General features: G+C 43.2%; 2 protein-coding genes and 1 long non-coding RNA gene across 6 annotated transcripts in view; 2 read left to right on the forward strand and 1 right to left on the reverse strand.

Moving 5' to 3' along the window:
• The first annotated feature begins 2,492 nt into the window (after nucleotides 1-2,492).
• LOC144524609 (short coiled-coil protein B-like) lies at nucleotides 2,493-6,352 on the forward strand. The gene is made up of 4 exons (XM_078260990.1): nucleotides 2,493-2,676; nucleotides 3,087-3,154; nucleotides 3,286-3,366; nucleotides 4,437-6,352. Exons 2-4 carry the CDS (start codon nucleotides 3,139-3,141, stop codon nucleotides 4,577-4,579), a joined length of 240 nt encoding a protein of 79 aa, XP_078117116.1. The 5' UTR covers nucleotides 2,493-2,676; nucleotides 3,087-3,138; the 3' UTR covers nucleotides 4,580-6,352.
• A 1,449-nt stretch (nucleotides 6,353-7,801) lies between these two features.
• The window catches only part of LOC144524608 (alpha-1,3-mannosyl-glycoprotein 4-beta-N-acetylglucosaminyltransferase B), a 29,541-nt gene continuing 10,721 nt past the window's right edge, over nucleotides 7,802-26,621 (reverse strand). Inside the window, exons 6-16 of one of the 4 annotated variants that reach the window (XM_078260985.1) lie at nucleotides 25,827-25,940; nucleotides 25,409-25,484; nucleotides 24,788-24,896; nucleotides 24,462-24,592; nucleotides 23,633-23,677; nucleotides 20,672-20,779; nucleotides 20,361-20,554; nucleotides 14,796-14,874; nucleotides 9,040-9,115; nucleotides 8,479-8,591; nucleotides 7,802-8,131 (exon numbers count right to left, since the gene is read on the reverse strand). In XM_078260985.1, coding sequence (XP_078117111.1) covers nucleotides 8,114-8,131; nucleotides 8,479-8,591; nucleotides 9,040-9,115; nucleotides 14,796-14,874; nucleotides 20,361-20,554; nucleotides 20,672-20,779; nucleotides 23,633-23,677; nucleotides 24,462-24,592; nucleotides 24,788-24,896; nucleotides 25,409-25,484; nucleotides 25,827-25,940 — 1,063 coding nt within the window. In that variant the 3' untranslated portion in view covers nucleotides 7,802-8,113. Of the gene's footprint in view, nucleotides 8,132-8,478; nucleotides 8,592-9,039; nucleotides 9,116-9,500; nucleotides 9,961-14,795; nucleotides 14,875-20,360; nucleotides 20,555-20,671; nucleotides 20,780-23,632; nucleotides 23,678-24,461; nucleotides 24,593-24,787; nucleotides 24,897-25,408; nucleotides 25,485-25,826; nucleotides 25,941-26,621 lie in introns of those variants that run through there. The other 3 variants (XM_078260988.1, XM_078260987.1, XM_078260989.1) reach the window with 3 other exon arrangements.
• LOC144524610 (uncharacterized) lies at nucleotides 12,848-18,439 on the forward strand. The gene is made up of 3 exons (XR_013502618.1): nucleotides 12,848-13,487; nucleotides 17,317-17,476; nucleotides 17,757-18,439. It is a non-coding gene; the product is annotated as an uncharacterized LOC144524610 (long non-coding RNA).

The raw sequence follows: 26,621 nt of genomic DNA on the forward strand, positions 1-26,621 counted from the left end.
CAGTGATGTTAACAGGAGATTTTAATGGCCATAATCCTCTGTAAGGCAGCAGAAATGGAGATGGGAATGGGGCTTTAATAGAATATTATTATAATAACAGTAATATAAATAAATATATTTTATTGGTATTAAATGACGGAAGACCGACTAGGTTTCATGTTAATAGTGGGAGCTTGTCATGAATAGATTTATCCTTTGCTTCAGGTGAACTTGCTAGGAGGGGGACATTGGACTCTACAGGGATTTAACACCTTGAGTAAATGTGTGTTCTCCACATTTTGTCATACCTTTGAGCCAGGTCATGACACTTAGGATCAGCTCTTCCTTCGATCTCTCTGCTAGCAGAGTGTTGGGAGTTTGGAAAGGGTGAGAACAGGCTTAATAGTAGTGTTGTATACAGTGTTAATTTCGTTGACGAAGACTATGACGAAAACCTTTTTCACGGACGAAAACTAAATAAAAACTAAATAAAAAGTCAGATATGATGACGAAGACTGTGACGAAATATAACAGACACTTTAGTCAACAAATAAAAATGAGACGAAAATGTTAGGGCGGGACGAATGGAGAAGAGATCCAATCAGAACCGCTCTTTTTTTTTGTGGGACAAGTTGGGAAGAAATCCAATCAGAGCGAATCTTTGAGGGTAGGTTGATTTATGCGGAAGCAGCAGAGCCGTTTTAAAAAGCCGCGGCAAATGCAGGCGCAACAGCGCCTACAAACGCAGCAGCAGTTACACAGGAGGACGAGTTTGCAGAACTTTGCACAGTTTCGAGGACGTTTTCACAACAGTTTTAGTCGACTAAAATCTGCTAATATTTGGTCTACTAAAACTAGACTAATATTTCAGAAGACTAAAACTAAATGGTGTGTTATTCAATAGACTAAGACTAAATCAGAATTTGCTGTAAAAATTAACACTGGTTGTATATTCTGTTGTATATATGCAGAGGAGATTAAATGAGAGGGAAATAGTGCCGTATGTATGCTGGCTATCTATACCACACTGGCTGAGCCTGATGTGGACTTATCTATTAAAAAATCATTGCAGGAAGGAAGAGTAACAAATGTTGCACATTATGTACAGGAGCACCTTAAATATAAATGGAATGATTACATATATATTTACTGATGGCTCAAGAGACCCAGAGAGTAAAACTGGGATTTGGCTTTTATGTTCCCCATGTTGATTTCAGACAGTGTTACTGACTGACTGATGGACTTTCAATTTTTACAGCAGAGATGGTAGTAATACTAAGGGCTCTATGGTGGGTGGAAGAGAGTGGGGTGGAAAAAGTGATTATCTGTTCTGATTCATTGTCTGCCTTGATGACATTAAGGGGGGGAAGGCGGTGGGGCTAGGTTAGATTTAGTTCCAACCGTTCCAACCAAATAAATACAAATAAAAGTACAAGGTGCATGGGTAGTAGTATCAAAGTAGCCTACACAGGGTTGGAAAAGTGCATATTACCCTTACAAATATGACACAATATAATCAACAAAAAACATCGTCAACAACATCAGCATCCATTACATTACATCACCAACCCCTTTTGTCAACGTCTCTGACGTCCTCAACACATAGTCAGCAGAATAGAATATATAACCAATAAAGAAATAAGATTAGATTATTAGTTATTAGTTAGATCAGAGGTCACTAAATAGGTGGTCCGGACCCAGACGCCATCCTATCTGAACCTGGACCTATAACTGATAAATTATTGAGAATTATTACCTTTTGATGGAGTGTTTCCATTTTAACTGGCACAGCTTTTCTAACCTTTACAGCGCTGGTTTAGTGGGCCAGGAAACTCACAGACCAAGTGAATGCGTTTTTAAATCTTAGTAAATAACTAAATCTAACTAAATAACTAAATAATACATTTAGTTGGGGAGATTTGAATAATGGTTCTTAGATTGGAGAGGCTTTCTTGTGGGTTCCAGCACATTTTGGGGTTGATGGGAATGAGGTTGCAGATAAAGCTGCTAGGGCGAGTTTAGGAAGAGATAGGGTGGAGGTGCCTTTTGTTAAACTGGAGTGCCGAAGTTTGATCAGTGAAAGACAGAAACAGCAGTGGCAGCAGGAGTGGAAAAAAGACACCAGAGGGAGGAAGCTGTATGACATCCAACCATCAATTAAATCCGGGAATACAATGCCTGCCAAGGATGGATCAGATAAAGTTGGGCAGGTTAAGGCTGGGACATTGTGGGATGGCAAGTGGGCTGTTTCTGGTGGGTGTACCAGAGTCGGTCAAGCACGTCATCATACACTGTCCAAGATACTGAGGAAAGGAGAGTTTTATTTATGTCTCCAAGTGAGCTGGGAATGGAAATATTTTCCTGAAAAACTTTGATGGATGATGGTCCAAATCAACAAGAAAGAGCTTTGGAACTAATTCATTTCCTGAACAACAGGAAATCAACTTGGGGCCGTTTGGCATGTTTATGTGTTTACGTCTGTGAAATGGTCTAGATCCAAGAGGAGCTTGAACGTAAATCAGATTGCCCTCATCACCAATGGGAGGCAGCAATGCACCATCAGTGTCTAGTCTGCCGAAAAGAAAAGAAGAAGAAACAGCAGCCGTAGCAGCAGCTAGTGTTCTGAGTGATTTACACAAACCCTGGACTTGTTTCTGGCGCATTCTGCGCACCACTTGTCGGATTTCACGTCGGAAGGTAACGTTAACGTGACGCCGTGTCTCCTGAGCTCTCATCGTTGTTTAGTCACTGTTGACGCTAACAACACCTGGCTAGTGGGTGTTAGCATGCTAACCGTTAGTTAGCAGCAGGCCTGGCGCAGGGTCTGTTTGTTTTCCCCGCCTGCTGCTCTCTGCTGTCACCCGTTGTTCTCATAGGGCAGGCTAACAAGCTAACAGGTTAACAAACAGTGGTTTAAAAGACTTTTAGCAAAAGACGAGGTGTGTGTGTGTGTGTGTGTGTGTGTGTGTGTGTGTGTGTGAGTGTGTGAGAGAGAGAGAGAGAGAGAGATCGAGAGATCATTTGGCCCATCACATGTGAGCTGTAGGTCTTCAACATCTTGTGTAGTAAACATAATAAATGTATTAAATGATGAATACTTCCTGCAGAGCCCTGAGAGTCGCAGCCCTGCATTCCAAAAGGGAAGAGGAGTACTTCACCATGAGCTCAGACGATGGTGAGAGAGGCACACACACACACACACACACACACACACACACACACACACTCACTCTCTCTCTCTCTCTCTCTCTCTCTCTCTCTCTCTCTCTCTCAGCAGTCAGTCAGTGCTTTGTGGTGTTTCTGCAGGTGACATGGAGAACCAGGCTGAGCTGGAAGAGAAGACGAGGCTCATCAACCAGGTGTTGGAGCTTCAACACACTTTAGAGGGTAACACACGCACACACACACACTTTTTATTTGTTAATTGTAGCAGTTGTGGCTGCCACCGTGGGTCACCCTCAGCACAAACCACAGCCAAGACTATTCAACACTTTTCACCAACAGGATTTATTCACGACTGCTCACACACTTTCAACATAAGTTCACACACTTTCTGATCGTGCGCCTCTTGTGATTTAGTTTTGCTGTGGCGGCCTGCTCCGTCTCTCAGTCGCATCCTAAAGCTGTAACGCACAGATGCTACTGCGGTGATTTTACGCATCACAAAGAACCTTTTTATACGTAGCACGTGTGACACGGTACAGCTCTGTAGAGTTCCGTAAACATAGCTGTCACCTCCTGGGAATCAAAGTGACTTATAAATATCCCGAGGGCGGCTCCATACGTTGTTTGTCTCCCATGCAACATAAGACAGAGCAGGTGTGGGCCCATGTAAACTCAAGCAGCCATTCATAACAGCTAATGCAAATATTTTCCAATAGCTGCACAAATGAGTGACCCGCCCAACAAGGATCAGATAGACAACTGTTTCTGCCTTTTGCAATCAAAAGCAGCTAAGTGAGAACAAACGGACCTGGGGCCTCATTTATAAAACCGTGCGCACGCACGTCCTACGCCGGATTCCCTTTATAAATCACAATCGACTCTAAATGTGGCGCAGCTTTGGCGGCTTCATGTCACGCCCATAATTGCCCTTAAATAGTCAGTGAAACGCCCCAACTTAATATTCATCCATACCGACTTCATGCGCAAGGAGGAAAACAAAGCAAAGGACTTTCACTCCACAGTGTGGGCATTACTGATGCCAAAAAAGCTGTAGAGTGACAACGTGTTGCAGATGTAGTTAATGCCACAGCCTCAGAGGTCGGCTGTGGCCCAAATTAAAAAGAAATGGTCCGATATTATAGTTGATGCAAAAAACGACTAGTGCTACACAGAGAAAGTGTTTCTGCCACGGGATGCCGGAGCTGACCCCTCTTGAAGTGGGTCAGACTGACACTAATACTGAAAAAAATGGCAGAAGCTGGTGGAAAATTTGTGTGTGTGTGTGTGTTCAGACTTGTCTGCCAGAGTGGATGCTGTCAAAGAGGAGAACCTGAAGCTGAAGTCAGAGAACCAGGTTCTGGGTCAGTACATTGAGAACCTGATGTCTGCCTCCAGCGTCTTCCAGACCACGGACACCAAGAGCAAACGAAAGTGAGGAGAACTTCTGAGAGCCCTGACCTAGAACACAGTCCACGCCCTGAACCCAACCGGACTCTGATGATCCACATGATGGACCCTTTAATGCTGCCTGAGCCGTAAACGTGGTTTCATTCAGTGTGTGGTGGGAACACAAATAAGGCCTCATCGCATCTTTGTTCAGAGCGACCAATCAGCACCACAGCTGTGGAAGTGTGGAAGATGAATACATTGTGTGAGCTGTGGAAACCCTGTCATTACAAAAATGTCTCTCTTCATAAGCATGTTTTTCACTTTCATTATCCACGTCTAACCTCACCCGTCGTCCCGTAACCTCCAGCCCAGGAAGCTGCTGAGTAACAGCTGGTCATAAACACATCCTCTACCAGGGACCAACATACAGCACCTTATTAAACCAGAGAGCTACATGCTAATGGCTAATTCTGCACCGTGAGCCCGCAGCGACGTTTCTTTTGCTTTTGCAGTTTGTGTACTTAAAGTGCTCATATTATGCTCATTTTCAGGTTCATAATTGTATTTAGAAGTTGTACCAGAATAGGTTTACGTGGTTTAATTTTCAAGATTGTTTGGGGCATTTATTTATATAGGACAGCTTAGATTTGAAAGAGGAGAGAGAAGGGGAATGACATGCAGCAAAGGGCTGCAGGTCGGAGTCGAACCAGCGGCCGCTGCGCCGAGGAGTAAACCTCTATATATGGGTGCCCACTCTACCAGGTGAGCTAACCAGGCGCCCAAAAAAAACACTGCTTTTGTTGTACTGCACATTGCTGCAGCTCCTCTTTTCACCCTGTGTGTTGAGCTCTCTGTTTTAGCTACAGAGTGAGACATCACACTTCTGTCCATCTTTGTTGGGAGTCGCACATGCGCAGCAGCTAGGCCAGCACTGTTAGCCAGTCAGAAGAAGCGTATGAGAGCGAGCCATGCTAGCAGCTAGGCGAGCATTATAACGTGTTACAAAGTGACGCACGTTCGTCACGGAAGTAAAGGCTGGACTACAACAGAGCTGTTTGGAGCAGTTTGTGAACAGTGTTTTCTGTTGGAGATGGTAAGTCCCTTTGGGGTGGACTTTGGGCTTTTTCACTTTGTAAACCTATAACATGTACAAAAAGATATAACACAATAAAGGAAAGGGAAAAAGCCAAAAAGCATAATATGAGCACTTTAATAACGCAGCAACAAACCAACACAATCATCTCCCAGCGACTCCATCTGAACCACAGATATTAATTTTCATGTTGTCACGTGTTCACTGGCTCACAAAGATGTTTGGGACTGTTCCTTCACCCTCTTTACCCCCTCCACCCACAGAGTTCCAATGTTTACGAGGTTTTGGTGAAGGGATCATGTCTTTGTCAGTGCACTGGAGACTCCTGCTGGTGTCTCTCCTCCTCCACACAGCAGCGGAGATTTCGTCTGTTTCAGCTTTTATTTATTGGTCCGTATTGCTGCCATAGATCTTAGAATTAGTACTTGTTTGGTTCTAAAAATGGATATCTTGTTACTCTCTGAAAAGAGGAAAGCCCCAGTCTTTGTCACTTTTGTGTTGCTGCAGTAAATGACACTAAACAGTGTATAGACCACGTCTCACTTGTTATTCAAACTTGTGTGTTTAGCCTCTCAAAAAAACAGAGAAATATGCATACTGTATTTCATGCATACATGTTGGAATATATTTGACCCTGTTGCATTTGTACATGGTTTACATATGATTGTTTCTGTTGCTAATTTCAAATGACTTTAGTTTAATAAAGTGTTTTTTGATGAAATGCGAGTTCTGAGCTAATCCTCTGTTTGATCTCTCACATGGCCACGTAGTCACTAAGGGTGTTCGGAAGGACAGGTGACCCACTGCTTTGCCCTCTGCATGTTCCTACTTAATAATAATACATTTATATTTTATAGCGCTTTTCTAGACACTCAAAGTTCGAAAGAGGTGAGTTTTGAGGGCCTGTTTGAAGGATGGTAGGGTGCTTGACTGTATGATGTGGTCGGGGAGGGCGTTCCAGAGGCTGGGTGCAGCAGCTCAGAGTACTTCTAATTGAAATACTGTTGTATACAGGCGGGTGACTCATTAAAGGAAACATCTGGCGAAATGAGCAACATAAGAAGTGCTGCTGTTCATCCCTTACACACTATATTTATGGTATAAACCATTCACGGTTTATTTTTTATGGTTATGTTTTCCTTCCACTGGTCAGCCACCTATATGTGTCTGTGGTAGATGAATAGTACATTAGTGTAGTCATCTCGTTGATGAACTCCTGTGTATGCTCGGGAACATTTTGATATCAGCTGAGAGAAGCCGTTAGGCTGTGCGTACCAGAGTCGGGAACAAACATGTAGTTAGCAGTAGCATACAAACTAAGTAAGGAATACTGTTTGGAAGTGTGGTGTCCTGTTTCTCATCGTGTCTGGTAGCACGGAAGTTGAAGGTTTCTGACTGTCCTGAGGGTTAGGTAGGGTTTGAAATTTGATACTTTTGGGAAAGATATTAAACAATACCTTCTCCTCCATACATCACCGAGAAATATTAACATGTTTTCTCCTTTTTTCATTTGCAAGAAAAATATGCAAGAACTTTGCCTAAATAATAGTTTCTAATTAGTTTGATTTAAATTAGGAACGGTCCCATCAAACAACATTATGAATCTGACATTTATGCGACACATTTTGAAATATAGAATTACAAGAGAAGTATTCCCAGTTGGCTTTCCGTGCTGCGACTGATGCAATGCATGTTGGACGTGATGCAGCTGATTGATTGGACTGAAAGTTGTTGTCAAAGGCTTTTACTCTCTGGCAGGGATACACCATCTTAAAGGAGAGGAAACCGAGAATGTGTTAGTCCGTCTTAATACTTTGGCTTCCCTTTCCTGTTTGTGGCTCCTGTTGAGAGAGACAGATAGATGGACGGACGGATGACTCATCAGGCTTTGGACACGCATGCATGCATGCACACACACACTCTTTCTTGGTAAAAGCCGTTGTTCTAAGATTCGTTGACAATAAGACAGCCTGATGCTTTACCAGTGAATTGAAACACCCGGTATCAGCTCACCAAACTGTGAGAGTTGACTTTAAAACCAGACTTTGGTTGCAACCTCTTGTGTTCAGTGTCAGCACAGGGAACATAAGACCATTGTATATACTTGGTGGACCCTGTGTTGCAGTTTTGGATATCATGTAAAGCAGGTAAAAGCGAAAATGAAATACTCTAAAGGCGAGGTGGATTTCTTTATTTAGTTACAACAAAATATAAAGTGATAATGTGTAATAAATTACTCACGATTTTACTCTTTGATAATGGAGTGCCTTTAAACAGCAACGTGGCACATGATCAATATCAGAACTCATCATAATGAATATTGTAGAACAAACACTGTACACATGGCTCCTCTTACTCACTGTCCTTGAGGTGGACAAACCATCCCTAATCCAGCAAGGGGGGGGGGCAGCGGATTCACCGGGCCTCATGGCTGTGTGTGTGTGTGTGTGTGTGTGTGTGTGTGTGGTTTCCTCTTCTCTGTGGTCTTCAAACTGCAATGAGTATCTGACAGATAGGAACAAGAGTGAGTGTTAGCAAACCTTAGCTGCTGCGAGACGCACACACAGTGCATTTCACTATCTTTGTGGGGACCCGTCATTGACATAATGCATTCCCTAGCCCCTTACCTTAACCATCAAAACTAAATGCCTAACCATAACCTAATTCTATCCCTAATCCTAAAACCAAGTCTTAACCCTCAAACAGCCCTTTAAAGTTGTGGGGTCCAGCATTTTGGCCCCACAAAGCTCCCGGACCCCACAAGTATACTGTATTCCCGGTTTTTGGACCCCATAAATATAGTTAAACAAGAACACACACACACACCCCCACCCACCCACCCACCCACCCACCTCACTGAGCAGAGCCCAGACGTCAGCGTCAGAGTGAACCAGCAGGCGGAGCGCTGAGATCGGCTGCAGCACTTCTTTAATTTCTCCCTCAGCGACCCCGTTCTCAAACGCACCTGAAACACAAGCATGCACAGGACAGTTTGTATGTGCACGTGTAAGGCTGACAGCACAAACAACTCTATCTACTTTACAATGTTTCAAAAGTTCTAGTCTTTCACAAATGCATACGTTTGTCCTTTATATTCCAAAGTTCGAATCATTTGGCCTTTAACAGCACCACATGTGAAGTATATTTAGAGTCTTAGAGGGACATCTGTTTTCAGTGCAACACAGAAACATAACAGACAATACAAATTATCTTCATGTATCAGCTGCTATTGGGCTGCTATGACAGAAGCTGAAGCCAGCTCTTGTCCATGTTCGAGTCCTGTTTCTCCGACGGGTGGAAGGAACAGATAAATCGTTGTCTGTTAGCCGTTCAACTTAAACATGGATGGGACATACAGGGACGACTTACTCATTCATGTTTTATTGCATTATGAAATGATTTGATGCTTTTACCGATAATGATGAAGTGCTTATCAGATTCTTTGTAGGAAGAAGATGAGCCAATCACTAGTCTGTCTCGTGCTGACGCCTGAAGGAAGAAAACCCAACACATATCAGCAGGTTTAACACACAAACCAGACAAGAGAACCACCTGGGCCTAACACTCACTGTCTTTCCACTGAGCTGAGTGTTTATCTGTTTCCCAACACTCACCCAGGACACCAAGCAGTCTGCAGGTAGCAGCACAAAGCTGTCAAATATGAGCAACAGCATGACCATAGCTAGCTATACCAGGTTTCTGTGTGACGCAATAGTGCTGTTGTAAACATTTTGAGTCCTTTTTTAGCGTGCTTGTAACTTGCTAATTAACTAAGCTTAAATATGGGCCGACAACTGTTGTTTGAATTGACAGAAGCTGCAAACCGATGTAGTGATTTGTCTACTTATACAGGCGATGCACAAGTTCAAATGACAGAAGTGACAGCTGGAAACAACAAGAGGACAGTGGCAAAAAGGACAGACCAGGAGACATCAGTACATCACGTATAACCACATAGTAACAGAGTGTGCTGTAACAAAAGTACTACATTAGTCTATATCCACAATGTTCCTCTTCCGGGATTGCTCCGGTGCCGACAGAAATTCTGCCGGGTGTCCGTTACCTTCCTCTTTTTTTGTACACGCGTTCCACCAAAACACGTTCCTTCCCGAGGCTATTTTGCAGAGGCACCGTGGCTCCGTCTGGGTGCTTAGCACCGCCCAAGACGATTGTGATTGGTTTAAAGAAATGCCAATAAACCAGAGCACATTTTTCTCCCATCCAGGAATGCTGTGTCCTCCGGGTCCTAGCCAGACACGAGAGACTAGTAAAACGTCAAATGATTCCAAGGGACAGGAATGGGTGGTCCCCCGCTATCTTGTGATGGTCTTGGGCTAAAAAAAGATGGAGAACGTCTGGTAACTTTAATCATGGAGGTTTAGCACACTGATCATCGTTTTGAGTTTGCATCACTACTGCCGTGTATAGACAACTGAGACCTGTCACATGCCTCCAGAGGTGTCAAAAGTATTCACATTCATTACTCAGGTAGAAGTATAGCTACTAGGGTTTAAAAAGACTTCTGTAGAAGTTGAAGTATCAACTCAAGTTTTTTACTCAAGTAAAAGTGTAAAAATACTGGTTTCAAAACAACTTAAAGGTCCAGTGTGTAACGTTTGTAGTTGTTCATTATCAGAATCTGTATTGCCCTTCACAAACTTGTCCTTTTTCATGAATATTTACCACCACCATCAATTCCAAGTATTAGTATTAGTAGTAGTATTAGAATTTTACATTTGCGCTTGCATGAACTGGGGTAGACGCTCCAGAATGATGCGCCATCTTGAAATAACGTTAGCCGGTAAGGGACATACAGGCTATACTGCTCCGCCTTTCACGTTTTGGACTCACAGCTGCTGCTAATGGGTATCGTAGCTTCCCGGCCCGGCAAGTTTGAAGAAGGAAACATGGAGGACCACATGTATTCAAAATCCAAATTTCAGGAACAGGAGTCTTCTTCTTCGCCCAGAAAAAGAAAAAAGGATATTGAAAAGAGCAAGAGACCGGCGTCATCAGAAAAAAAGAGTGAACATAGGAGCTGTTTTGGACGCTGCAGTCTCCTTTTCTTTCTCTCTCCTTTCCGTCAGGTGGTGCGCGTGCCCGCTCGTGGTGTGAAGCGTGTACACCTTTGCTTTTTGAAGTGTGAAGGCTACCGTAGCTGCAATACTGCGTGGCGAGAGAGAGTTGATTGCGATATATGAGCTCAACGCTAGATGGGAGTAATTCTTACACAATGTAGCTTTAGAGTATAAAAGTAAAAGTAATGTAAGGGGGAAAAAAAATGCCATTAAGGACAAAAGCTTAGGCCGCGCCACAGGAGCCTATAGTGCACTACCCCACCTCCACCAAAAAACATTTTTCTAAAGGCCATAATGACTATAATGTTAATGTCTGACCATTTCGAAAAGTTCTTCCAGGTACGGCCAGGGATGTAGAAGGCTTGGCTGGTCTTCCGGGCTAGCAACCTCCTCGCTGGTGCTTGGTTGGGACATTTCGCGCGAGTTCTCTTGAGTCTCTGCCACGGACATCTTCGTACTAGGCTACATACGTCTGCTATTTGTGATTTGTGTCATGTGCAGGTGCGATGGAATCGCGTACAAACCAATAGGGTGTCGGAATAGTATACATTATGTTTATACTTCTCATCCAACCACAATCAAATTCACTCTATCCGGATGGCGTGATTTATCTGAATAGGTTTTTTTTGTTTGTTATTTGGATGATGACAAGCCGGAATGAAGGAGTAGAAAGGACGGATAATTGCGTGAAAATGTAAGGAGTAGAAGTAAAGAATCTGCTGTAAAATAATTTCTCCAGTAAAGTATAGATACCCAAAATTTCTACTTAAGTAAGGTAACAAAGTATTTGTACTTCGTTACTTGACACCTCTGCATACCTCAGATCTTATTTCATGATGGTCCTGGAGTCCTAATGTCGTTTTCAGCAGGGTTTGTAAATCTAACTTCTCAAGCATCACAGCGGCTGTTGATAGAGTCTTTAAGATCAGTCAGACCCTGCGACGATTATTACGACATCCGATTGGTGAAGAGTAACAGGTCTTTCGCAATCAGCATGGACTGTGTAGCCTCTCCCTGACCTTGTAGCCATTTGGGCTCAGATAAGAACGCTCTGAAATCAACACTGGGCACACCCACACACACATTATAGTGCTGTCTCATTCACACTTGTCATTAAGCCTGTGTACCAAGGTCACTATTATACTGTTGAGAAGATAAGCTGACTTAGGGCTGGCATATGATATATATACGATATTTTTGACCAAATACCTCCATTTCGATATTGTGGCGATATCGTAGGGTTGATAATTGCTGCTTTCACAAAATATTAACACAATGAGAGTTTAGATAACTAATCATCAATAATGTGGATATAATGACTAAGTGGGTAAAGGCAAATAAAAGAACAGCTAGAACAGGTCTGGTGAGTGTAGAAAATGACATCACTTTACTGTAAGTAAAGCCTTTAATACCAGGAAAACACAACACTTGTGTCATATCACAATCACACAGTGCCAGGGTAGTGCCAGTGTGAATGCTTTCTTTGGCCTGGGGCTAAGGGCAAAGTGAAAGGCCTAATTGTAGCATTCATGACATTGTCAAGCCTACAATGCCCTGTGACTAATATGTAATTAGCCTGCTTAGACAAGTCTTGCTGGCTTTAAATACGTAATGAACAGAGAGGAAATATGTGCACCTGTTCCATTAGGTTCTCACTGGAGGTCTTGCTTGATGAACCTTGTTGCTGCTGCAAATAGCGACACATCAGAGGGCTGAACGGAGATGATTTGCAGGGGGGGGGGGGGCAAATCATGTGTGGCTATGGCTGGGAAAGCTTTATCATCAGGACTATTTCATGTTTTAGTAATAAAGTATTCTATGATTATTTCATCGATTAATCGAGTCATTGGATAACAAATACTTTGATTTATTAACGAGCAATAGTAACTACATAAAAGAGAAAATAATTCTTAAAATAAACAACTAACTGGTTTGCCTTTTTAGAAAAAAACAAAAATCGCTGCTGGCCTGTACTCCATCGTATACGGGTCACCAGAAACATTTGTTGGCAACGATATGGAGAGCCATTCTGCCAGCGTTTCTAGACCGATTGGTGTTTAACCATGTATCCAGCTAAATTAAATAGCTCACCTTACTGTACTGTGTCACCAGTTAACTTCCTTTAATATTGTATGTGGCATTTTCTTTTGCGGGGTGCAAATGTATCCAAGGGCGGACTGGCCATCTGGCGTACTGGACACTTTCCTGGTGGGCCGACGTGCTTTTTGGGCTGACCACCGACACTTTATTTATTTTTAAATTTTTTTTAAAATTACATTTTGTTTTGTCCGGCCCATGAACCATGAACCGGCCCATAAAAGTGGTAGGACTAGATCTGCGGCCCACTGGTTTTTCAATTGACACTGGGCTGGCCCAAAACACTTTAGTCAAAAATATCACATAGGCTAGGTTTTTCCATACACCCCCTACTTTCACAATGAAATGTACTAGTCCGTAACGGTGCGCCGCGCGAAAGATAAACACACAGTCAGTGACAGGAGAACTGGGAAGTACACAAACAGATAGGAAGCAAGACGAGTCTAAACACGAAAATGAAACAAAGGTGCAGAGAAGCTGCGTGAGAAAAGAAACCGGCCCTTCAGGCAGACGCTGCCAAATGTGTCAAATTGACAGACATGCTTTCGGCAGTAGCAGGACCTTCATCAGCTCCCGTGGCTGATGATAGTGGTGGTGGTGTCGGTGTTGGCGGCAGTGGCATGCACAGTGAGGAGGAGACTCAGGAGGAGAGGGACAGAGATGAGGGAGTGAGGCTAGAACCTGCGGTAAGCAGAACTCCAAAAACAAGTGGTGGACAAACTGTTGATGATAACACGACAACAATAAAAGAAGTAGGCATGCTATACTGTATGATTGCATTAGTTTGGCTAAGTGCGCGGGTATCTGAGATGATGTTCTCACCGTTTTATTATTATTAGGCTATATTAGCCTACCTTTCATTCATCAAAGTAGCCTATATCTTAATAATAAGCAAAACACCACCTTAAGGTTCATCAAACCTTAAGCTTGTGCATTTGTGTCCTTAAAGTAGCCTAGATAAACGTTGCACATCATGCAAACTTTCTTAACGAGAATTGTAGCTTTTCTATGTGCATTGGCAGACAAAAACTCGTGATAGACCTTTTCAAATAGAAGCACAGGGCCTCTTCAGTCGTGAAATGATATATATATATATATATATATATATTGAAGTATATTGAAGTATTTAATTTGTCAACTCTCACTGATTCTTGCTTACTCATTACATGGCGTTAATAGTTTAAAGGAGTAGGAGTTGGTATACATATTCAGGGGACGGGTGGTATTTGTGATCTTATGTGGTGTGCTGGTCTGGGCCAAAATGCCAGGGCCGATTTTTGGTCCCAGTCCACCCCTGAATGTATCACCAAAACATGCTCCTTCCGGAGGCTATTTAGCGCTCCATGGTGTTTTTTGCCCCCAACTGCTCCTTCCAAGCAGTGCTGCGACCGCTGCCTCCAAGGCACCTAACCCTAACCTTAACCATAACCAGTGCCTAATCCTAGTGCCTTCCAGGCAGCGCTGCCTGGAAGGAGCCGTTGAGGGCAAAAAACACCAATAAAACTATTTACTAGAGCCACCGTCGCTGCTTCCGGAGCTTAGTAGGGATGTTGCAGTAGTATTTTTTTTTAGGATTTTTTTTTGGGCTTTTCCGCCTTTATTTGACAGGACAGCTAGGTGAGAAAGGAGAGAGAGAGAAAGAGAGAGAGAGAGGGAAGACATGCAGGAAATCGTCACAGGTCGTATTCAAACCCTGGACCTCTGCGTACATGTGCGCCTGCTCTAACCACTGAGCCGACCCGGCCACAGTATTGCATTTTTTTTCATACTGCACACATTTTGAGAAGTCATTAAAACTACTGCAGTTACCACTATAAAAAGCATTTTAATCCATATAAAATAATTCTTAAATAAACCTAAGCAAACCTCTCTACATCAGAGCATGTGAGCAGAGCGCGAGGATGTTGGATGGATCCCACAGCAGATAAAGCATCGCCTAATAAACTCTCGCGAGTTGAGTTGAAAGCACGCATGCAAACACACAGGTTACTCACGTTGCTGGGCAGCACTTCCACTGTGGTGTTGGTGAATTTGTCTCTGCTGGTCTCGATGTTTCCGCTGCGAAACAGGTACCTGCAGTAAAGAAGAGCCAGATCAACCAATGTACACTTTATGGCTGCTCTGGGGCTAAAATAGCTAATATTACCAGGTGTGTCACATTGTCTAGTCTAAGGAGGAGGGATTCTACAGAAAATGTGTGTGAACTCACACGTACACACACACACACACACACACACACACACACACACACACAGGCGTCCTGTGTTCACTCAGCACTGAGCCACACAGAGCTTACAGTAGTCTATGTGTGTGTTTAGTGGGTGTGTGTCCAGTTGTTTTCATCAAGCAGGTACGGAGCTCATATAGACAGACATCAGTGTAGTCTTGTTGCTGATACTGTACCCAGACACACAGAGCCGATGGACAATCGTCTGCAGAAAAGGCAGTTGGGCTGATCAGTCTCCCCAAATTGGTCAAAAAAGTGCCTCGGAACACACCAAAGTGACGAGACGTAATACGTCTCCATAACAGCAGGCGGCGCTAATCTGTATTGTCTGCCAAAAATGAAAACCGGCAGCTGATTGGATGAACATGTCACATGGGTCTGGTTTCTCCTGAAATTCAAAGACAGACTGTCATGGCGGCTTGTTCAGAATACAATCTCATATCGTACTAAAATAGTTCACCGAAACGTGTTTCTGAAAACATTTTTAAGCGAGAAATAGGCCATGCAGTTGTTGAATCTGTCTTCATTTCAGATCAACAAAGGTCAGTTTAAAAGATTTTCGTCAGATTTTGAGAGACTAGTCATGCTCATTCCGCTCCCCGTTTCTGGGTTAGCACTCTACCAATCAGATGAGTCATTTGAGTCCGACTGCCGGCAGTGCCCGCACCGCCGATTATACATGTCAAATCGGCCAAAATGAAGGACGACTGTCCCTCGGACGGACGACGGCACGGAACACACCGAACAGACTCGAGTCACTGACCTCGCCAGACTGTCCAGTGGCCGATTATCGGCTCTGTGTCCGGGCCTTAACACACAGCACAGTAGGCATCAGCTGCTGCAGGGCTCATGTCAGGCCAACACTCGGCTCCAGACTGATGATTCCATGTGCTGCTGTAATGTCAGCTACAGGTCTCTTTTCAGCCCAGTGTTTAGTTCTATCCCTGTAGTGTCCCTGTAGTCTCTGTGTCTCCATCCCAGTGTGTGAATGATGTGTCAGCAGCTCCTGTCTGCAGTGGACCCATGGATGTACTGACAACGATCACTGGATTTCTGTGATACTGAAGAAAAGTTCTAAACTAGTTCTGCAGACTTTTGTTCTGATTTCTAAGTGGATTTATGGACGTTTGTTCTGGATGAACATCAGAGAGAATGGTAAAGTCACACTGAATATAGTCCATATCCACGACGTTCCACTTCCGGGATTGCTCCATTGCCAACGGAAATTCCGCTGGATATCCGTCACCTTCCTCTTTCTTTGTGTTGGTGTTCTAAACTCTGGTGGATTTCTGAGGACTATGGTTAACTGCTCCTCAGATCTCTGCAGGGTAAATCCAGACAGCTAGCTAGACTCTCTGTCCAATCTGAGTTTTCCGTTGCACGACTAAAACAACTTTTGAACGTACACGTTCCACCAAAACAAGTTCCTTCCCGAGGCTATTTTGCAGAGGCAGCGTGGCTCCGTCCGGTGATTAGCTCCGCCCAAGACGATTGTGATTGGTTTAAAGAAATGCCAATAAACCAGAGCACATTTTTCTCCCATCCAGGAATGCTGTGTGGACTAGCCAGACTCTCCTCCGCAGCGCTGTGGAGGAAGGTCTGGTAATGCAAGACTACACTGAATGATATCAACATGTGTTTCATGTTGTGTCTTAACATTTCACTGAGTTATGACACATAGCAGCAGGAAGATTTTCGAATCAAATTGCCCTCCTGCAGTATCTTTGCCTCCCCGTCAACCGTCCTCCCAGGGAAGCTTTGGTTGTGTTTGTTCTATAATTTCACCATGGTTAAAATGTCCTCACCCTGTTGATTACAAGCAGCAAGCTCCAGGTCTGAACAGTGAAGCCAACGCTGAAGCTCCTTAAAGCTGCATTCACTCTAACTTCCAGCAGGGGGCGACTCCACTGGCTCCAAACAGAAGTCTGTTTCTATAGAAGTCCATGAGACAATGAGCCTACTTCTCACTTATGAGTTTATGGTCTCAATCACTAGTTTCAAATCTTATTTAATACAACATGATGTTCATTTAGTAAATGATGCTCACATTTATTTTAAAATAGAGTATAAAGCAGGGGCTGCTTTAGGGTGGGAACCAGAAACCCATTCAGAAAACCCACTGACTTCCAGACTGGAAGGGAACTGGAAGTGCAAAAATGCTGCTGACTTATTTCCGGGTTTCGGGACTCATTCCTGTAGAACTCTATAAGATATTTTCTTCAAATCATTCGCCCTAACTACAGTTTTGTTATGCTCCTATTTGGTTCTGGTTTTTTTCTCCTCTCCAGGGGGCGTGGCTGGCTTCTCCAGGCAGCTGACGAGGCGCCCCTGTATCCATTCACCTCATCACTCTCTCCATATAAGCCTGGTCTTCACTCCACTCCTCTGCCAGATAATTCCGTCGTAGCACTCTGCGTTCCGTGGTCCACTGGGTTCCTATCAGTGAAGGTATTTTCTTTTTAAGATCATTTTTTGGGCATTTCTGCCTTTAATGGACAGGACAGCTAGGTGAGAAAGGGGGGGAGAGAGAGAGGGGGAAGACATGCAGGAAATCGTCACAGACTCGAACCCTGGACCTCTGCGTCGAGGCATAACCTCTATTTATATGTGCGCCTGCTCTACCAACTGAGCCAACCCGGCCACATAGTGAAGGTATTTTTTGATTCTGATCTCTGCCTTTGTCCCGTCGACTTACCACCTGTGATTTTTTTTTATTTTTTTTATGCAGCTCTACAAGTGAGCCACGCTGCCAATCCTGTTCCTGAGTTCCTCCGCCTGTTTTTCCACTCTGCCTCTGAGGACATCTCCTGCTGGCCAGCTCCCTCCACCTCTGCTCTTGTTTGAGACATTTTTGTTCAAATAAACTCTTTTTCACTTACCAACTGGTTTACGTTCTCTGCTTTGGAGTCCAAACGCAATGAGTTCACAACAAGTTTCCCCTTTGTTTTTAACTTTTATTTCCCCCTTTCCATAAGAAAAAACCCCCAATGACAATTGTCATGAAAGGCACCGCTAACCTTGACCAGCTGCAACCTTTTATCACAAACATTCTCCATTTCAATTCAATACTTAGGCTAGCTTGTTGTGTTGGAGATGTGTTTTTCTTTTACAAATACAAATACAGACAGGTAATTTCTTTCCCACAGGAGCAAAACATGTGGTTACATCAGTTGTAGGCTTTCAGTAGAAGATGAAAGGTTGGTCTTTGGGGGTTGCCTGGGGCCTGTTGCACAAAACCAGGATAAGGGATTAAGCCGGGATATTCAAGTTATCCTGGATGAATTTAGCTTTGATTTGGTTGCACAAAAGCAGGTTGAATTAAACCCAGCCAAGTAACCATGGAGATTTATTCTTTGCTGTTAGCCTGCTCCAGAGCAGGCTAACAGCCAGGCTAAGATTAATCCTGGAGTCTGATGTGTTAAATGCTGCTCTGATCCGAAATAAATGTGTTTAACAGTTATTCCGTTGTCTTCTGAATGTGTTCTGCTTTATTTTTTATTAACATGCATTACTTGTCACTATTGCCGTCACAAGTTTGATTTAAATCCTACTATTGCAGTTGTTTGGATGGTAAGAAATGGTTGCACATGCACTGGGGATAAAGTGGGACAATGCGGAGGAAAGGGGATTTTCCTCCGCTGCTCTCCCCGTGAATATGCCCCGTGCAACATGGAGAGGCGGGGGGAGGCAGGGGGATCCTCCCACACCGTGCAGCGGACTCTAAAGGACACTTTTAGCGTCAATAACGACGACAATGGCACCTGACCAAACGTCGGATGTGTTGGAATGCCACAACGCTTCTTAATCTTTTTATTTTGGTGCCGTCACGCATCTTGGAGCTTGGGAGTGAGAAAAAACATGAATAATAGGCTATATTATTTTACAGACATGCTTACAGTGTGTATTGAAGTCACTTACTTCTTTTTCTAGTTTTTGTCCAGTCATGTTTGTTCTGTATGAACATTAATTGTAGAAAGATATTTAGAATTATAGCTTATAGAGATTTGTGGATATGGTTGTAAAACATATTCTCTCATTATGAATAAGGGTTTGAAATTAAGCCTAGTCCTTAGGGTAAATTGCCCGAGGAACATGAATTCCCTCTGCTCACTTTTAAGGCAAAGTAGGCTAAATAATAAACCATTTTATTTATATAGTGCTTTACATGCTACTCAAAGACACTTTACAGTAAAACCAGCACATTTAGCACATAAAAACAGATACAGCAATAAAACCAACACAAAACAAGCATATTAACAGCAATTAAAACTTTGTAAAAATGTGGAGTGACTAGTAGGCCCTAAGTAGATCTTTTTAAATCCTTACGCATTGTTTTGTCTGTTGGACTTTTTCTCTCTGTCTGATAACAACAGCCGTATTTCCCTTTTTGCATATTATATGTTTCACCTCCTCGTAATTTTCCATTAACAGCTGCTGCTCAGCGGGTTAAACATATGCCGCACGCGTCTTCTCCATTTCTGCATCAGTAAATCTGTGATCGATACCGTGGTCTATTTAAGAAAGCCGTGGACGTGCACTTATCCCAGCTATCTACACCTGGCTTGACGTAGCTTCACCTTCTCATCCTGGCTCGGCAAACATGCAACCGATTAAGCCGCCATGAGCGGACCACACTAAGTCAAGCTGCGCTTTTTCAGTTATCCTGGATTTCTTCATTCTACTTTTGTGCAACCGGCCCCTGGTCTGCCTAATGCTATGTGTATCGTGTGTACAAATAAAGATGGCGTCGCAGCTGCAGGCAGACACAAAGGAGAGCTGACGGAAACATTGAAGTGAATAGAACATGTCATGCTGCCCATGCGTCACATTGTGTACATTTTCTCAGATTATCTTCTGATTGGCCTCAGCGCGCGCGCGCACACACACACACACACACTCACACACACACACACGCACGCACGCACGCACACACACACACACACACACACACACACACACACACACACACACACACACATACCTTCTGCGTCGCCAGCAACAGTGTGTTGAACAAACTGCAACCTCATCTCAGACGTGATAAATGTTCCCACTATGGCCACGCCAAGACCCGCCCTACAATAGCTACTATTGGCCAGGCGTCCAGGCTTACGCAAGGTAATGTAACCTGATTTGTACAAGTCCTATCCCCTGACCAATCGGCTATCCAAACCTTAACCACTCGAGGTCAATGCCTAACCCCAACCAATCAAGCTGCTATTGAAGGGCGGGTCTTGGCGTGGCCATAGTGGGAACATTTCTTTTGCATCTCAGACCCCTTCTATACTCTGTTCATGGGTCATAAAATGGGAATTATATAAAATGTCAAACTGACCTGGAAATGTGGATTGGCTGGGTGAAGTTGAAGAGGATGTAGTCCCCCTTGCTGGGTGTCAGTGCCCAGAAGAAGTCCTGTCCTCTGTAGGCCCGCTTCAGGCTGTGCTGTTGGTAATGCTTCAGGCTGCTGCTCAGCTCTGCAGCTGGGTTACTGTGGGCCTCGAACAGAGATTGCTGGCCAAAGTCCTTATCCTGCACACACACACACACACACACACGCACACACACACACATGCACACACATACAAAATTACTGAAAGTGAAAGCTGTGATAGCCAGCCAGGTTAGGAACACAGGTTTGGCAATCACCTTCAGCTGCTGTAACTTCCCCGGCAGAGACGAGTGAAGGCCCACGTGCTGGAAGAGGGACGGCTTGTATCTGTGCCGGAGCTGCGCCTTCTGTCTGTCACAGTCTTTCTGGATTAGACAACATGGGGTTCATGAACTCAACTTCACTCTCAGTTATGGACACTTGTCAAGTATTCACCACTGAACTGCCTGCCTTTGTCAAGGCACTCTATTAGCGAGATATTGCAAAATGTATCTGATACCAAGTAAATACAGGGCCAGTATCGCCGATACCGATATGATACGGATACTTTTTAATAATTAAGGTGGATGCATCATCAAATTGCTAAATCTGAATGAATTCTCATGACCTTTAAGTGGTTTTGTGATTTTTACTTTGGATTATTAATAAGACCCAGGACAGAATTTTCATATGCTTGTATACATTTGTTGTGTAAACACTGTATCTTACAGCCTTGTTACAAATTATACAGCTTGCAGTTGTTTCATTTTCGGCCTGAAAATATAGCCACACAACGCTCCTCTTCCTCTCTGCCATTCCTCTGCTCCGTCTCTGTCCTGCTTGTGCGTGTTTGCTGCCGGCCACTGCCGGGCATGGCTGCTTGCGTGCTTGTGAGTCACGTGACGGTACAACATAAAATCACAAGAATCTCATTACACTGGTATTGATCAATATCAATACCAACATTGGTATCGATATTATCAATATTTGGATCGATCCGACCACCACTAGCTGGCTATTAAAGAACCACGAGAAACCTAAAGAAAACGTCCAAGAGTAACTTTTAACAACAGTCAATATAGATCAATAATAAAAGAGCTTCAGTGTTCCAACAGTGTGTAAAATAAAAGTCTAGTCTTTAAATACTGTTTGCTTTGTTGTAGTCTTGTGCATGTCTTGCACATGTTGCTGTCTATTTGCAAGTTAGTTTCTTAAGTAGTTTATTTGTCATCACACCCCTCATACAACACTGTCTTTCATAAACAGAAGAGTAAAGCACTTTATTACAGCTGTAAATGCACATTAAGCCTAAGGCTCGCACTGTAGAGTTTATTGTTTTTTGTATCTTTTTATAATCTTTCCTGTGCTTGTAGTTTTCAGTTAACTGTATCGTATATGTTTCTAACACAAACGTTTCTTGTTTTTTTTCAGATATTGCTAAGATTATGTTGAATCTTAGATGATCTCTGCTTTGACCTGCAGCACTTGTGTAATGTGCACTGTCGCTGGTAATCACGTACACATCACCACAATACACAGCCACAGCCTGCTTGTCGATTGACCACTCAAAGCAAATCGATCATAAGTGCCTTATTGTCCACTTTGTTATTCCCCTCTTGGCAAGGCAAGGCAAGGCAGCTTTATTTGTATAGCACATTTCAGCAACAGGGAAATTCAAAGTGCTTTACATGAAAACAGATAAAATACGAGAATAAAAGTTACAGTGCAGTATAAGAAATGAAACATTGAAGAGCAGTTAAAACAGTTAAATATATAAAAGTAGATAAAATAGGAATTTCTTTTTATATGCTTATATTGATTGTCATACAGTGTCAACAATGCAGCTTCAGTATAAGAACAGTTATTTAAAGAAAGGCAACATCAAAAAGATAGGTCTTCAGCCTTGATTTAAAAGAACTGAGAGTTGCAGCAGACCTGCAGTTTTCTGGGAGTTTGTTCCAGATATGTGGAGCATAAAAACTAAACGTTGCTTCCCCCTGTTTAGTTTTGACTCTGGGGACAACAAGCAGACCTGTCCCAGACGACCTGAGAGGTCTGGGTGGTTCATAGTGTAGTAGCAGATCAGAAATGTATTTTGGCCCGAAACCGTTTAGTGATTTATAAACCAGCAAAAGTATTTTGAAATCAATTCTTTGAGGCACTGGAAGCCAGTGTAGAGACTTCAGAACTGGAGTGATGTGATCCACTTTCTTGGTCTTAGTGAGGACTCGAGCAGCAGCGTTCTGAATCAGCTGCAGCTGTCTGATTGATTTTTTAGGGAGACCTGTAAAGACACCGTTACAGTAGTCAAGTCTACTGAAGATAAAAGCATGGACAAGTTTTTCCAAATCCTGCTGAGACATAAGTCCTTTAACCCTTGATATATTTTTAAGGTGGTAATAGGCTGACTTTGTAATTGTCTTAATGTGGCTGTTAAAATTCAGGTCTGAGTCCATGACTACACCAAGTAGTCTTTGTCTGTTGTTTTTAACATTATCGTTTGAAGCTGAGTGCTGACTTTTAATCGTTCCTCTTTTGCTCCAAAAACAACCACCTCAGTTTTTTCTTCATTTAATTTAAGAAAGTTCTGGCACATCCAATCGTTAATTTGTTCAATGCACTTAGTCAGTTGTTGTATTGGACTATAGTCCCCTGGCGATAAGGTTATATAAATTTGTGTGTCATCCGCATAACTATGGTAACTTATTTTATTGTTTTCCATAATTTGAGCCAGTGGAAGCATGTAGATGTTAAACAGGAGAGGCCCCATCTGCTTTAAAAAGATGTCTGCGGTCCAGGAAATGTTAAAATTGTCAATGAACCGCAGAGAGTGGACGGTACATGCAGTTGAAAGCCATCTGTTCAGTGCCAACAGTCTGCTGAATCTCTCAGCTCCTCTTCTGACTGGCGGTATAGGGCCACTGATAAACACCTTCGCGTTTAGGGAGCTAACTGTGTTCAGCAGATTCATAAAGTCACGATTCAGCACTTGAGACTCTTGCTTTACAACATCATGTGACCCTATATGCAGTATAATGTTTTGCACCGTTGGGTGTGCTGCCACGATATCCGGGATTCTTTGGGCTAAGTCAGACACCATGTCTTTGGGAAAACAGAGTATTTTGGTGTTTTTACTGCTTTTTATGTATTTTACAGCAGAGTCACCCACAATCAGAGTTAGTCCCAGTCGTTAGCTTTCCCTGTAGCTTTTTACTTTTTGAATTGCTCTCAGTCCTTACCCTGCTGTGTGACGATGAGACGCAATCCAGGTCATGTCCAGGGTCCTGCAGCAGAAGAGCAAATCTGTTATCCAGTTGCACACTCAGTTGTTGGGGAGGCATTTTGTTGCTAATTCTCCCTTTTGCAGCTGTCCACGGCTGTGTCCTACTGAGTACAGAGGTTGAAGAGGCGCTCTGCCTTGATGATAATGCAGGCCAGCCGGTCGTATCACAAATCTCAGGGCGCTGTGCCCTGCCCATTAGTCGTCCTTCCCAGGAAAAGGATTTACTCTTAGGCTTTGCACCAAAAGAGTTCCAGGGAGAACTACCACTTGTTGATTTATTACCTATTCCACAGCCCTCCTTTTTGTCCGTAGTCTTGCTGGTGCTAGTTAGCCGTGCGTTGGCATGCTTTTGTCCATTGTTTTGGGTCAATGGTAAAGTGGTGTCATTTCCACATGATCCATTCACTTCCAGGTTTACTTCTAACCTGGAAAATCTAAATTTTGGTTTCCAGAACTGCAATCTTCTGAAGGAGTTTGTAGTAGTCCTCCATGGAGAAGGGAGGCATCTTGTTGCTAATTAGCTTTAGCTACAGTCACTTTAGGACAGGCTCGAGCTATTGGTAGGCCATGCTCACACAGAAAAATGTTGAAATATGGCAATAGCCTACTATGTCTACAAAAAATGTATAGTCCAGTCATTTATAAGTATCCAAGAGCCGCTGCTCATAGTTTCTCTCAGAGGAAAAGTAAGATTATCAGCAGAAATATGCAAGCAGAGGCAGGAGCAAGCAGCAAAGCGTCTGCACTGTAAGAAGCAGGAAGTAGTAGTAGCACAGCGGACTTACTGCGTCTTTCTCCGGGTTGCACACTTTGACCCACAGGATGTGATCCAGCAGCCAGTCGATGGGTTTGTCTCTGTGAAACATCAGGAAGAACTCTGCAATCATCGGGAGGTCACGGCTCTGAAACATCTTTCCTGGAGGATCACGCACGCACGCACGCGCGCGCGCACACACACATATTATTTTGAGTACGCACTAAAAATAGCATGGATCATTATGTGGATTATCTCCCACTTTATATACACACACACACACACACACACACACACACACACACACACACACACACACACACACACACACACACACACACACACACACACACACACCTATAAACCCCAGCTGGGAGAACTCCAAGTAGAGCCATTGCTGTTGTTGGTTGGCAAAGGTCTTCATGGCGTTGAAGTAGCCTGCCTTTGCAACAACATCGTCCTCTAACTGCAAAACACACCAAATGACCCAAAATCTCATCTTTAAAACTCATTTCAGTAAGAAGCCACTTTTTCATCACTTTTTGAGACATTTTATATAAGACATTTTATTTTATATGGTTCCCTAGTGCTGACACAAAACAAAATAAATACTAGAGAGGGTATGAATATAAAATTAGCAATTCAACACAAAAACGAAATAACTACAAGTCGAGTACAAACATAAAATGGTCTGTCTGTCTGTCTGTCTGTCTTTTGGTCTGCAGATTGTAACACCCTGATAGCGTCACACCTGTCCAACATACAGTCATACAACTCTACAGGTGTGTAGGTGAGGTCAAATCATAGAAGGCCAGATCATAGATGGGTGTGGTCCGAGCAAGGGCGTTGGCCCCATCACAAGATGGTCACTAATTCTTTTTTCAAATCTATCTGGGTGGACCATCCAAAAAAAAAGAATCTACAGTATATACATGATGGGAACCCGTATATCAATAGCTGTGGACCTTTGAGCCCTACCTGAACATAATAGGTTCCTTTGTCTTGAGCATAGAGCATGAGGAAGCTGAAGTCCAGATTCTGCTTTGTTCGCCATCTAAAAGCAGAAGTGAGTGCACACACACACACACACACGCACACACGCACACACACACACACACACACACACACACACACACACACACACACACACAAAGTTTTTAATCAACCAGACAGACGAGTTATAATCAAATTGTAATTTTCATATCACTCTGAATGTATCTCTTCTCTAGGAAAGAAGATGAGACTAAATGTAAATGATCCCATTGCAACAGCAACTCATACATGGATACAACAAAGAACATTACGACATAAATGGGAATAAAACTCAAAATATCAACGTTAACACAAGCTACAATTCTAGCATCTTAGTGAATAGTAACAGAAGTGTTGACTGTACTTGACTCTGTCCTTGGAGTCTCCAAAGGTCTCTCTGAGGCCCGAGAAGTCGGGGTAGTAATACTGAGAAGGAGAGATTACCTCCAACAGCCCGGACTGCACCTCTTTAGAAAAACTACATAGAAACAACTTAAGTGACTTCTCCAGAAAAATACAACTCAGCAATTAAATCACATGGGAAAGATGACTCCTACGTAACAAATGCCATTTCTGTGATGACATAGTGAAAAAAAAAGATACATTCCTTCAAAATAAGATTTAAAAAAATTGGATTTTTATTTTATTACACTTTTTTGATCACTATTCTAATTTGAACTCTCAAATCCAATGAAAAGACCGCTCAATGGTGTTTTTTGCCTCCAACGGCGCCTTCCAGGTAGCTAACCCTAACCTTAACCCTAAACATAACCATTGCCGCGCTGCCTAGAAGGAGACGTTGGGGGCAAAAAACACCAAAGACCCACTTAGGTTATAGATTTATTATTTGTGAAAACATATCTAGTGTACTGCATCCAACTATAAATCGAGGAAGTGTGCATGCAAAAAGGATGTAAATGTCAGCGCAGACTTCCGTCATGGTGTGCTGAACTCCAGATGAGCCTAAACTATGCTTTTAACTGTCAGGATATTAGGACATGAATGCAGCATTAGAAACAGAAAACGTAGGGCTCCTGCACACTGGCTGCGTGGCGTGAGCGTGTCAGCTGCGTGGCGTGTCCGTTTTTATCTCGGCTCCCATGTTAACAGGTTAGAGCTTGCACATTGCCTGCGTGACACGCACGTCTCAGGCGCGGCT

The sequence above is a fragment of the Sander vitreus genome, chromosome 10, assembly GCF_031162955.1.
Source record: "Sander vitreus isolate 19-12246 chromosome 10, sanVit1, whole genome shotgun sequence".
NCBI lineage: Eukaryota > Metazoa > Chordata > Actinopteri > Perciformes > Percidae > Sander > Sander vitreus.